At 38.2% G+C, this 14,770-nt stretch overlaps 1 protein-coding gene across 1 annotated transcript in view; it reads left to right on the top strand.

The window, feature by feature from the left end:
- Nucleotides 1-14,770, top strand: part of LOC126248500 (ATP-binding cassette sub-family C member 4-like) — a 289,894-nt gene that overhangs the window by 206,372 nt on the left and 68,752 nt on the right. Inside the window, exons 15-18 of the mRNA XM_049949538.1 lie at nt 5,932-6,286; nt 6,383-6,533; nt 13,207-13,313; nt 13,397-13,520. Coding sequence (XP_049805495.1) covers nt 5,932-6,286; nt 6,383-6,533; nt 13,207-13,313; nt 13,397-13,520 — 737 coding nt within the window. The remainder of the gene's footprint in view (nt 1-5,931; nt 6,287-6,382; nt 6,534-13,206; nt 13,314-13,396; nt 13,521-14,770) is intronic.

Below are 14,770 nucleotides of genomic sequence, written 5' to 3' on the forward strand. Positions count from 1 at the left end.
CTTTCAGCTGCGCCTTCTCTGTTACTCGTGTTACGGCAACTCTGAACGATTTGGATAGCTCGTCTATCCTATTACCCCAAGATGCTACAGATTCTCCCGGATATTGCCTTGCTTGGAACATGCGACATGCGTAGAAATCTATGGTTCTCTTATCCGAATAATTCTCTTCCAGTATGCTTCGAACCTCCGGCCAATCATTTGTTCGATCCCGTACTAATAGCTTCGCCCTGGCCTCCCCTGTTATTTTGGACTTTACATATTGGAACAATAACTTCTCGTCCTCACTTTTAACAACCTCGAATGCAGCATTCACATTCTCAATGAACTCTTGTAATTCCCTTCGGTTACCCTCGAAAACCTTAGGAACTAAAACTAACGCATCTTTCGCGCTTATGCCACTCTTATCAGTACTGGAGGACGTCATTGTTTACAATTACAAAGGACCTTATTACTACTTCGACGTGCTGTCTTGCCTGTGTCTGCTGCTTGATCTACTCGCTGGGCTGCTGGACTCCTCTGGTCGCTGTCTACTGTTGCGCTGCTCGTTCCGTCCGCTGGGCTCTGCTGGGCCTTCCTACTGCGGGCTCTGCTGCTCGATCTCTCGTTGGGCTGCTGGGCTCCTTTGGTCTGTCGAGTCTTGGGCACGACTCCTCGTACTGGCCTTTTCTTCTTGCGGTGATACTCGGTGGTACAACTGTCTGCTGCTACTTATCTTTCCCCCACCTTGGTATTATGGATCTACACATACACGGCACCACACATACCACCACCCCACACCTGGCACCAAAAATTTTTTATGTCGCATCCCGGCACAGGTCCCAGATACCAATATAGAGTTGGTCGAGCCTGCGTGGCGCAATCAGGACGTTGACGACAATTATGGGTTTGTGGTTCCCTTTAACTAGTCTTTATTACGGAGGTGAGAGGGAGTAGAATCTCCTGGACTGGCTAAGGGCGTGCAGAAGGTGTAGATACCTTATACAATACTTCCAATAGGTAGCGGGTACAAAGGGGAATTGTCAGTACTGAAAACACAGTAAGGTGAGATTTCTCCTTTAACTTAATTTATTCAATTAATATCACAAAGAACATGTGAGGTGTCAGACCCTTCCCCTTACTTTGTATACTTCTATAGATTCAGCCAGAATCTCCACTTTACTCTTCGTTTAAATAAAGGACCTTTATACTATCCACAGGAGACAAGCACCAGCCAGTGGCTTGTTCCTATTATTGCTGAAACTAGCTGTAGAGGCTACTTGAGACAGAGACAAACTGTCCCTGTTCAAAACTATTCCACTGTAACAACTTCTACTTAACTGACAGTTGTAGTTGATTCCACCAGAGCATCACCGTCTTCTCGTAGTTGCAGTTACTATGAACTCATTAGTAGCGGCTGCTACCTTCCCGAGGCTGCCGGGCTGCTTGTGCCCTCTTCGACTTCTGCGACGACTCTGCTTCTTGCTGCTCGTGGATGCCCTTAAATACTCATTGTGAAGGTCTGCCCTGCTCGGACGCAGCCCTCGCATCCGCTTTCTCTAACTTATTTTTCGGTCTTCTCGGACATTTCGTTGCTGTGGACCTACATTGGTTTCGATATGTCGAGCCGAGTCCCTGACGGAAAGTTCCTTCTCACCCTCCAAGGTCTGGGAGACGCGCTGTTCGTCCCCTCGACGTGTTTACTAGCTCCGGCTATTTGTACTGTGTTACACTTTCCCTTCCGTGCCCGCGGTACTGCGCGGCGTCCGCGTAAGAAATACTGGCTGAACCTTTACATTATGAATAGCTATGTCATTTGGTTAATTAAATCCTCTGGGGACCTGACAATGTATACAACCTTCTTTCCTGATTCTTGAACCAAGTGTTAGCTATGATTAAGTTATGCTCTGTGCAAATTCTACCAGGCGGCTTCCTCTTTCATTTCTTCCCCCCAATCCATATTCACTTACTACGTTTCCTTCTCTCCTTTTTCCTACTATCGAATTCCAGTCACCCATGACTATTAAATTTTCGTATCCCTTCACTATCTGAATAATTTCTTTTATCTCATCATACATTTCATCAATCTCTTCATCGTCTGCAGAGCTATTCGGCATGTAAACTTGTACTACTGTGGTAGGCTTGGGCTTTGTATCTATCTTGGCCACAATAATGCGTTTACTATGCTGTTTGTAGTAGCTTACCAACACTCCTATTTTTTTATTCATTATTAAACCTACTCCTGCATTACCCCTATTTGATTTTGTATTTATAACCCTGTATTCACCTGACCAAAAGTCTTGTTCCTCCTGCCACCGAACTTCACTAATTCCTACTATATCTAACTTTAACCTATCCATTTCCCTTTTTAAATTTTCTAACCTTCCTGCCCGATTAAGGAATCTGACATTCCATGCTCCGATCCGTAGAATGCCAGTTTTCTTTCTCCTGATAATGACATCCTCTTGAGTGGTCCCTGCCCAGATATCCAAATGGGGCACTATTTTACCTCCGGAATATTTTACCCAAGAGGACGCCATTATTATTCAACACCATACAGTAAAACTGCATGCCGTTGGGAAAAATTATGATGTAGTTCCCCCTTGCTTTCAGCTGTTTGCTGTACCAGCACAACGAGGTCATTTTGGTAAGTGTTACAAGGCCAGATCAGTCAGTCATCCAGACTGTTGCCCCTGCAACTACTGAAAAGGCTGCTGCCCCTTTTCAGGAACCACATGTTTGTCTGGCCTCTCAACAGATACCTCTCCACTGTGGTTGCACCTACGGCTATCTGTATCACTGAGGCACGAAAGCCTCCCCACCAATGGCAAGGTCCATGGTTCATAATATAATGTTTGGAAATGAGGATGGAGAGGGAATTAACATATCACTGCTACATCACATACTGATCCTGTCAATTTTCCGGGATTACAATTGCAAACAATCGGAATCAACACAGTCTGAATTATGTTTCTTGGAACCCCTCATATGTGAGACTTAACCAAAATGTCACCACAGTTCACTGGAGTAGAACTAGGTTGACACCATTGTACTCAGATACCAAGTAGGCCTAGTTGTGATCAACAACTAACAGTATCAGACCAAAGAAGATCCATATATAATTGATCCAGCACACAGTCATTTTCAATACTTCATTTCAGCTGTGGAGAGGAATGCATTAGCTGTCAAGCAGAACTGAATATGAGCCTACAGCCGTTTGGCCTTGAATTGGCTGGCTGACAGGTCTATGTAACCTACAGGCTGGAGATGCTGTGCTGCTCACTGCTCACAGCAATAGTTTTGAAATGTTTATGGCAATTCAAAATTTGTTCCTGACTGAGACTTGGAATTGGATCTCTATCTTTCACAAGCATTCCACTAACTGTTACACAATTTGCGCTTGTTTCACAGGTTGACTGAAAGTTTTAACTTGTCACTTGTTTCTTTCCATGCATTTCAAGGTCATTCTGCAGTTTATTTAATCTGTGTAGATAGCCACAGCCTTTGATGAGAAAAAGGTGAAGGAGAGATTTACACTCCCATCCATACTATTGAACTTAAAAGTTATGGCAGTGCTTTAAACAACAATTGGGGATTCTATTTCCTGATATTTTATCATGAAATACTGTATAAAAATAATAAATTATAATAGAATTGTAATGTGCTGATACCTTCAAATTTTTGTAGGTCACAGGTTCTAATATAAGAGCCCACCAAACACCGAACTCCCACTTCAGAATAATGTAGTAGGATGTGGCATCTACTTGGTCTTGCCTGTGATGCAGAAAGTGATACTGCGCTGTATTGGTCCATATGTCATTCCATATTAAAAAAATTATACAAGATTTTACTACAAAAAAAAAAAAAAAAAAAATAAATCATCTATATACTAGCTGCTAATGTGACACTAAACTGTGCTGTGGGCTTTACATCAAGTTACATGAAGTGTAGGAACATTCAGTCTAAAAAAGCTATCCAAAACCAGAATTATGTATTCTTTTTCAGTTCTTTATTTAACAGTATAATGGTGCAAACAGAATAAAATATTTCATGCAGTTTAATGACAAATCTTACTTTCAATATTACATCGAGTATATTTGAAATGTTTATCAAAAAAACTATTTAAAATACTAATCAAAGGATGTGCCAAAACATACATTTATTAAAATGTTCTTCTGACATAACACTTAATGGCTCTAATACCAACATTTATTTCTTGAAAATGGTCATTTTTCTCTTTGATATTCCACTGGCACTACTATTGCTCAAAATATTAATCACATTTGGAAGTGTTTTGATGTAATTCATGTGACAGTTTCATAATGTTACAAAATTTCATTAAAAATTGTATATACTCTTGTGTTCACCAAGACAAGCTTGGTGGCCAACAAGAAAGGTAGCAGGAAGCAAACCCTATACCACAGAAAATAGGTGCTGTACAGAGTAGCTTGCTTGCATGCTAGCAACTGGTTTGATCACAGGGTAGTCGTAACTATAACACAGATATGATGAGCAACACAATGCCAAACAAGAAATTAGCATTTATTAAAAATAAAATACAGTTAATACTCAACCTTGAGTGGTGTATGATGCTTGGCTCTGTAGTTAAAGTTCTACACATAAGTCTAACCTTTTACAGTAAAAGAGAATGATATGATCTACAGATGTTCAGTCTGTACTGCTCTAATTACCAGTTAGTTGTTCAGGCTCTGATGTGAATGACACTTTGGCACTCAGCATTTACAGTCTAATGATCACTTGTTAACAGCAACTGGACCGCAACAGCAGCAAATGGAACTCGTCAGTGACTGAAGAATAGCTGCAAATGGAATTGTGGGCAACTGTTGGTTGCAATGCACTGTCCAAGTATGACTGCATCCACATTTATCCACAAGCAGCAGAAGGTTGTCAACCTGTGATCTATTTTGCAGAGTTCTTGGGGTCAGGAGCCTCTGTGGTGGCAGACATAACTATTGTTGGATGGAGTTAACTGTTTGTAGGTCTTGTGGTGGATGCGTAGTGTCCTGTTTATGAATTCCATCTTGCTTGTAACTGATCAGAACTTTGTTGTCCCACAGTTGAAGACTGCCTGGTTGATGATGCCCTCTGTAGCTATTGCTGTGTACCAGATGTGATGGCATAAACAGCAGTACGATACACTGTGTTCAATAATAATGATGTCCTCACTGAACTCATCTCAGCAGAATTAGAATTATTCAATTCTGTTCACGATTTTCTTTTCCCAGACTGACAAAGACTGTCTTTAGTGTTCACAGTTTGTAGACTTCTTCAATTTTTGGGATGCAGTGCCACACTCTCTGAAACAGTCTTCATATTCATGTGCAACAATAAGACTTAAAAAGGTTTAGGCTATAATTCAGCCAGCATTAATAGGAGAGAAGACAACTTTAATAACAAAATCTCATCTCCTGCACTTTTCTCTGTCTCTTTGTCAGCTGACTTGTACAGGTGTACAAATTCCCAAAATAAGTGTCAAATGTTGTAAAGGTGGCAAATGATTCATAATTCCTTAATATTATCTAGACGTAGTAGTCTGTTTCATGATTACATACTGTAGACATTAAAAAAGAAGTATTACATTAGCAACAATAATTAAATAAAATATAATTTTAGTTTATGAATTATCTCTAAAAATAGACTACTGCAACCCAGTTTTTTTACAGTAAAGTTCAGTTAATTATTATTGAATGGTGCTGAGTATCACATCAGACTTTACACCAAGAAGTGATCAGCTGATACCACTAATGACTTCTTGCAGTTACAGGTTTTTAATTTAATTTAATTTTTTTTTTTAAGAAAATTATGTTCACTAGTATATGTATTCTCTTTGATTGTGGCCCTGAAATTTCATCTCCTTTTTTTCCTTTGACTGTATAATACTTTTGTCACAATACCATACTCAGTAAAACAGATAGCTATTAAATACCATTCCAGGTCAAATACGGAAGCAGAAAGATATTCTACTAGTGGATATCATGTGGCAACAAATGATACAGATCAGTACAAGATAGAGCTGTGGGATCATGAGCCAACCAGTGAAACATTTGTAGAAGGATATGGTATTCTTGTAGCAGGTTGTGTAGTTCTTACACTGCTTCGTTCTGCAGCTTTCTTCAGACTGTGTATGCGTGCATCTCGAAACCTGCATAATAGGGCATTTGAAGCATTACTACTTTCAAAAATGCGTTTTTTTGATACAAATCCATCTGGCCGAATCCTCAATCGATTCTCAAAAGATGTAGGAGCAATGGATGAACTTTTACCACAGGCTATGCTCTTCATGACTCAGGTACTTAACTTCTTTAGAAAATTTTGTTAAATTAACACTATGTAATGATTTTTATTCAATTATAAGCTTAAATGTAATCTTTCACTTCATTTTTAGATATATTTAACTTTGTGTGGGATAATGGTAATGGTTATCATCGTCAACTATTACCTTATTATTGCCATTGTCATCTGTGCTGTTTTCTTCTACTACATCTCAATTGTTCTAATCTCAACTGCTAGAGAGGCCAAGAAACTTGAAGCAATGAGTGAGTATAAATTACATAGTCATAGTATACCAGTGACTTTCATTTATGAGCAGTTACCATTATTTGATTTGGCACTTATGTATCTTATTTCTTGATTTTCAGTTACATATAATTTTTCTGTGTTACTGAATTTCCATTTCGTTTTATAATAATTGTGAGGCTATGTATACGAAGAGGGATTAGTCTTACCATTTAGCACTTTACGCAGAAATAATTTTATAGTTTGATATGCAGATAATGTTAACAACTATTTCAAGACTATAACAGACACAGATTGCCATGTTTCTGCAGCTCATTTATTTTCCTGTAAGAGATGAATCAGCAGAGGTGACAGCTAGTATTTGGTTAGCCAAAGATCATAGTAGTTATCTTTTCAATGTGTCATTATATGTCTGTGATATTTGTCACAGCCATCTCCTATTGATATTGCAACTGGTTTTATAAAAGTGGTTAAATGAGATAAAACACAAACTTAGAGGATTTCATTATGACACAAAGTTTAATGTAAGAAAACGGCAATCATTTTTTATAAGATGTTTCTGTACAATTCAATTCTACAGTTATAAATACTTGCTTTTGATAGAATGCAAAATGAAATGCAACTTGGAAAAATTGACAAAACACAAGCAATGCTTTGTAAACCATTTCTACATGCTATTCTAACTGTCAGCTGTCTTTATGTAAGACATGTGACTAACTAACTTTAAAGTTGTGTGGTCTTACTGATATAAGCTTTCACCAGTGGCTAGTGGTTTAAATTGTTGGTTTCAGACACATACATAAAGACACACACATGTATCCTTGTACTGGTACCTCTGATGAAAAAAATCAGAACCACAAATTTTAAGATGTGGTACAATAGAACTTTATTTTTACCAGAGCAAATGTTGAATCATGTATGAGATATTCCTTAAATAGTAGTCTCATTAATAATTTGACTGACAGATAGGTGTCTCTGTCATTTAATAATATGCATTTCAAGCTGAGTGCTGGTTTGAATCAGGCTTAGAGTGTTTGTGTAAGAACTTCACAAAAGATGGTCATGTAGTGATAATGGGTGGGACAAGGAACAGCTTGAATGTGCATACAACTTGCATTGTAACCTGAGAAAGAAAACTTTCCTAAATGGTAGCACCATGTGCATCCAGTTGTGCTGTCAGGTGATGTGATTGGCCCCATCTTGGCAGTGCTGCACAGTGATTTAATGCGGGCAGGGGAGGGAGCGGGGGAGATGGTGCTGAAGTCTGCTTCCTGGATGCACACTGTACTGGTGCTGCAAGGGACTACCAGGAGATGTTACACTAGGCATGGTCTGCACCTCAACAGGTCTGGGAAAGGCTGATTGGTGAAACTGATTAGGGATAATACAGTGGATAGCAGTGGGGCCACACATGGTTAAATACCTGTTCTCATGCATAGGAAGACTACACATTTTCAGGATGATACAAGAGAATTAGTTCACACCAGTTAAAAGTGTCTCAACCTGTTTAGAGATTTTGTCAACACGTACAGCATGTACTACACTGGAGTGCACACTCACTAGTTATCAGACAGAAAAACAACTCATAAGCACAAACACCACAGAAATTAGCTCAAAATTATGTATTCTTCATCCAAATATTCAGTTTATTAAATGTAATGAACACCAGCTTGAACATGAATTACCTTATTTGTACAGCACAGTATTGTGCATTACAGAGGACTGGTGTACAGACGATGAAATATAGGATATAGTGCTATCACCATATGATAATGCAAGTTGCTACTCCATTACTATATTAAAGGGTGAAACGGTTCCCGGGTTTGATTCCCGGCAGGGTCAGGGATTTTCTCTGCCTCGTGATGACTGGGTGTTGTGTGATGTCCTTAGGTTAGTTAGGTTTAAGTAGTTCTAAGTTCTAGGGGACTGCTGACCATAGATGTTAAGTCCCATAGTGTTCAGAGCCATTTGAACCACTTTTTTTAAACATTTTGGATTGTCTGCCACTGAATTAACAAAACTAGTCATCAATAAAAATTAATCATTATGTTGTGTACTGCCCACCACTAAGGGCCACCACTGATGATACAATTAGTAATAAGTTCTTTCATATCAGCGCACACTCCGCTGCAGAGTGAAAATCTCATTCTGGAAACATCCCCCAGGCTGTGGCTAAGCCATGTCTCCGCAATATCCTTTCTTTCAGGAGTGCTAGTTCTGCAAGTTTCGCAGGAGAGCTTCTGTAAAGTTTGGAAAGTAGGAGACGAGGTACTGGCAGAAGTAAAGCTGTGAGTACCGGGCGTGAGTCGTGCTTCGGTAGCTCAGTTGGTAGAGCACTTGCCCGCGAAAGGCAAAGGTCCCGAGTTCGAGTCTCGGTCGGGCACACATTTTTAATCTGCCAGGAAGTTTCATATCAGCGCACACTCCGCTGCAGAGTGAAAATCTCATTCTGGAAACATCCCCCAGGCTGTGGCTAAGCCATGTCTCCGCAATATCCTTTCTTTCAGGAGTGCTAGTTCTGCAAGTTTCGCAGGAGAGCTTCTGTAAAGTTTCGAAGGTAGGAGACGAGGTACTGGCAGAAGTAAAGCTGTGAGTACCGGGCGTGAGTCGTGCTTCGGTAGCTCAGTTGGTAGAGCACTTGCCCGCGAAAGGCAAAGGTCCCGAGTTCGAGTCTCGGTCGGGCACACAGTTTTAATCTGCCAGGAAGTTTCAAAATAAAAGTAATCTAGAGATTATATAAAACAGCAGGAGAGTTCCACTAACGTTAGTTTTCTCAAAAAATAAATGAATCAAATATGAAAGGCGGGCTAATTAAGTTTTCCTTCTGAAGCAAGAGAGGTACAATATGGTTGATTAAAGACATCATTAAACTCTTGATAGGGATGACTGTGTTACAGTCATATTCTTGCACTAGTACAATGCTTTTCACTCTGGTGACCATAAAATACTACTTCAGAACCTAGTAGCATTAGGTGTAAGAGTAACAGTAAACAAGACATTCCAGTTACACTAAGCAGATGATGATAAGGTTGCCAAAAATATTTGTTGAATCAAGTAAAGTCTTGTTGAAGCTCCCTGACAACAATTTCTTCCATTTTATATAAAAAAGTAACTTACAACACTGTGACCTGGATATTTTAATTCACCTACATGTTTTGCTCCATAGATTTCACTATCTACCTTCACACACTGACATATGGTAAAAGCTTCCTTGGTTTATGAGTGGTTACTACTAAAAATACTTGTCATTATATTTTTGATATATGCTGCTTTTATTTTCCTTCTGCATCACTGTTCACATACATTTGTCAGAACTAATTTTTGATTAATTATCCACACAGACTGATTTTTTAGAGACACTTCATATTGACTGTTCTGTGTTTCAGATTGCTGTTACCTACACTGTAATTTCTTAATAAGAGTGTTGTTGCATTGTCTGCATGATTGATAGCTTAGTAACAATAATTGTACTTATATCTACATATGTTATGCAGTATGAGACATGATCATCAGTGTTTACTAAATGTCTTGAATGTCAGTTATATTCTACTCATTACATTGTGTTACAACAGGTTTAATTTAATGTTGTATTCTTTGCTACAAGTATGTGCTGCATTTGAAGGTTACTGCCTCTATAAGGTGCATTTATGCATCCATGCTACTTCTGTGTCTAAATTTATACCATGCTAACAGGTCAGTATGAGCCCCACATGCCTGTACTGGGAGACAAACAATAAAATATTCCCCTTCTCACGTCTTCTAACCCATTTGTGGCCTTGCTACTTACCTATCTGCCCCTGAGATAAGTGGCCAACTTTACTTAGCTGAATTCAAAAACATCAATTAAAATCAAGTACATCTTAAAATATTACTGTACCTTCATTTTTGTTTGTTAGTGAGTAAGAAAACTACACTCTTAAGAAGCTCATAACATTTGTTGATGTTTTTGGATTTGGCTGTTAGTTGTTAATTGCATATTATTGTATAATACAGCTTAGAACTACAGACCACATGAAAATTCAGATCACATGTGAACTACAACTGAATCATTAAATCTCTGGAAAGTAAACACTCTACTGAAGTTGACAATAGATCTAGTAAGTTATTAAAATGCTCCTGTAACCATGTAAGTAAAATACATTGCTTTATTTTTTATCCATCACTTAAGCAATGGTTAGTTCATAAAGGGCTAAATTATGTCGTAAATCCACTGTATAAGAAGGGAGCTAAGGCACATACTGCTAGCTATCAGCCAGTCTCACTACTCACAGGATTTTTCCAAAGTTATGGAGAAAATAAACAATGCCAGGATTGTTAAGCACCTTAGTTACCATAATGCCATCAGTGAAAGTTAGTTTGGATTTCAGAAAAGATTATAAAATAAAGATGTTTGTAATATTTTGTGACTTAAGGAAAGCATTTGACTGTGTCAGTGGCCAAACACATTTCCACAAGGCTACGTACCTGGGTTTAGGGGGTGCAACAGGATAATGGTTTGGTTAATACCTTTCTAGCAGAAAGTTGTATTGGATTGGATAGTTAAGGAGAGGTCTCAGCATCATCATAATGGGCTACCATCACATGTAGAGTGCCTTAGGGCTCAGTTCTGAGCCCCCAACTTTATTAATCTTCTACCTTTTTGTACATAATATCGTAAATTCACCATCTTTCCTGATGACACTGTGGTACTTACTGATGATAATTGATTAGAAAAACCTGAGGTGCCACCTAATAAGGTCTTTGGGGATATTATTATCTGTTTAACATAAATGGTCTTTCTGATAATTACAGTAAAACAAGTTGTATTCATTATATGAATGCATGGTGTCTGAAAGAACAGACACCATGCAGAATCTGCAGCTGTGAAACATTGTGTGTAAATTGAAGGGGATCACTGTTGTCAGCTGCATTGGAACATTATGCGGCATCAGCGGCAATGAGTAAAAATGTATACCAAACTGGGATTTGAACTAGGTAAGTGCGTTAACCACTGTGCCATCTGGGACATAGCATTATCACAACTGCACGGATTATCTTGCACACCTCAGGGCTGATTCACATTCCCACTGAGTGCCACTTATCCACAGTCCCTGTCCTTTTTACTCCTGTTCACTACACTGAGAGTCTCACAAGAGATCGGATGTATTTGTGCATCTGTACTGAAGGAGGTGGATTCCTTGCCCACAAGCCATATCAATTATATGAATGTGTAGTTTCTGTTCTTTCAGACATGTCCAAAAGAACAGACATCACACGTTGATATAATTGGTATGCTTAGATGGCCAATGGATCCATCTCCTTCAGTGCAGATGCACAAATACCTCCAATCTCCTGTGGGAATCTCAGTGTAGTGAACGAGAGTAAAATGGACAAGGACTACAGATAGGTGACTCTTAGTGGGAATGTGAATCAGCTGTGAGGTGCGCCAAGGTAGTCCACGCAGTTGTGATACCACTGTGTTCTGGATGGTGCAGTGGTTAACACACATGCCTAGTGAGCAGGAGATCCTGGGTTCAAATCCCAGCCTAGTACACATTTTCATCCATTGCCGTTGACTCCACGTAGTGCCCCACTGCAGCTAACAGCAGTGATCCCCTTCAATTTACATATAAAGTTTTATTTGATTTCATACTAACTCCTAAGATATATGAATAGGAGACAAACTAGGTGACCAGCAACTGGCCAGGGTGTATACTTCAAAATACCTGGTCTTAAATATTGATAGCAAACTGAACTGTTCACACCCCATCCTGGATCAGGGCAAAAAACTGTGTTTTGCAACTAATGCTTTAAACATTGTTTGCTCCTATAGAAACGTGGAAAGTATTAAATCAGCTTATTATGACTGTTTATATCATTATGGCACACAGAATCATATTTTGGTGAAATCATACACTGATTACAAAAGTGCTTTATGCACAAAAAGAGTCATAAGAACCGCGTATGAAGTTCACACTAGAACCACATGTAGAAATCTTTTTAAAATCCTAATATCCACTGTATAATATATATTCTGCCAAAAGTGGTCACATTTTAAACCTAATAGTGTGTACCGCAGTGATGATATGATAGGGAAAAAGATAAGGAAAAAGGTGTCCACTATGATCATACGTCATGGCTGAGTATGGTACAGAAGGGGTTCTATTTCAGTGGCTGTAAGATTTTTAATTCTGCCCTTTTGCAAGTTAAATATTTAGTATATGATGAGCTTTTGCTTAAAGAACTTAAGACAGTTCCTATTGCAAGAGTCATTTTACACTATAGAACAGTTCCTTAATCAGAATGTGATGCTCCTGTAACACTCAAATAAATTCCCAGATCCATATTTATGTGTTTGTTTATTTATTATTGTAAACATAATTAAAAACATTTGTTTCCCATTGTAGAACTTAAGTCATAGATACCTTAATATGAAATTCATTAGCATTATTTACATACTAGCATAAAATGTAACTACAAAAAACTTTTGAAACTGACATGTTCCACATCATGTGATATAGTCACAACATGAAAATAAATAAATAAATAAAATTATTATAACTTTTATGGATTGATTTCTCGCAGTGTGTGTCATATGTTAGAATACAGGTCAGTTTATTAATTCTCAGCTGTGAAACAGATTTTCCATCTTTTCTTTAAAAAACCGTGCACCAACAATTCCTGTCTTTCAGTATTTCATTACTGTTATTACAGAAAGAAGCCCTGTATTTTCACATCTCTCAGATTCTCTTAATGGTCTTAGCACCATTCATGCATCTGGTACCCAGGGAAAAATCTGTGATGAGTTTGACACACATCAGGTAGCTGTTATGATACATTTTTTTAAAATGAATATACAATTGTTCGCTTTTCTTTAATACAGTTAGTTCATCTATTTTTGCAGGATCATCACACTGCAGGCTGGTTTTTATTCATAACAACAGGCATAACTTTAGGATTCTGGCTTGACTTCCTAAATGCAATTTTTATTACTGTAGTAACATTCAGTTTTCTCATCCTTGAATCTGGTAAGTATGATTCTGTTACCAAGTATGTTTCCTTCAATTATAAACTGTTAAATCAAGAACTGTTTCCTTCTTACAAGAGAGCTATCTAAGTAAACTACAGCATTATTGGTCCTGTTTTATTCATTTCATAATATCATCAAGTATCAATTTTACTTTCCTCCAAATAATTAACAATATAATTTTTTTAAGTTGTTTTTGTTTTCAGTCTTTTTCACTTACCATCCATACAGCATTTGTATCATCCTTAGTAAATTACTGAAAAGACATATAGCAGAATCTCACAAAATTTATTTTGTTGCATTTAAGTAATATGATAAAAAACTGTTTTTGTATCTCAGCTATCTATCTTCTAAACGTTTTACTTTGAGGGGGAAGGGCTCCATTTCTAGATATTCATCCCGTGCTCAAAATCTACTATGACATATTGTTTTCAATCCTAAATCTTAAACCTGTCAACAAAAATTAGCTAGGTGTCCTGTGTTGTAATATTTGATTTGTGCTTGTTATCTATGCATCCATAAATTAGGGATAGCTCTTTCTTCTGTCCAAGTGTAATGTACCTTCCATAACTTGCTGACCAAACAAGTATCCTAATGTTCATTGACTGTTCGTCAAATATGTCTGGCAGGACTCTGGAACAATGGAGAGGGCACAGAACACCACTAGAGCGCAGTAGGTGAACAAACTCAACCATGTGATTAATATGTTCTTATATATAGCTCTAGCTGATGAGAGACAGTGACATCTATATTAGAGACACAATTTCCTCCCATGCAAATATTCCCCACTAAAGAACACCTCTACCATGTGCCAAAACAATGTCCTATTGGCAAGTATGGTGTGGTGATTGGTGTGTACCAACATGTACTGGGACTGATCAGTCCAAATGACCTTTTATCATGCTTCAGTCATCCAATGGCAGCGTTCCTGCAACCACGATAATCTCTGTGCCTGTGATGTGTAGTGAACAGAGGAATGTCATTGGGGCCTGCCTTTTCTTTACAGTAAGCTATTGGTCTTGGATAGTATCCTATAGCTTCTCCTAAATTGTTGTTGTCCAACGACAGATTTTTAAGTGATTTTTTGCAGTGTGCATCATCTACCTGCCAATATAATACAGGATAGTGTAATGGCAACACCTGCCATTAGTTTGTTATAGCTCTTTGCATGTGCTTCTAGTGTCAATGTCTTTCACTGGATTGAGATACTCACAGTACATTCTTGACACAATGGCAAATGAAAAACCTAAT

Source organism: Schistocerca nitens, chromosome 3 (genome assembly GCF_023898315.1).
Source record: "Schistocerca nitens isolate TAMUIC-IGC-003100 chromosome 3, iqSchNite1.1, whole genome shotgun sequence".
In the NCBI taxonomy this organism is placed as follows: Eukaryota; Metazoa; Arthropoda; class Insecta; order Orthoptera; family Acrididae; genus Schistocerca; species Schistocerca nitens.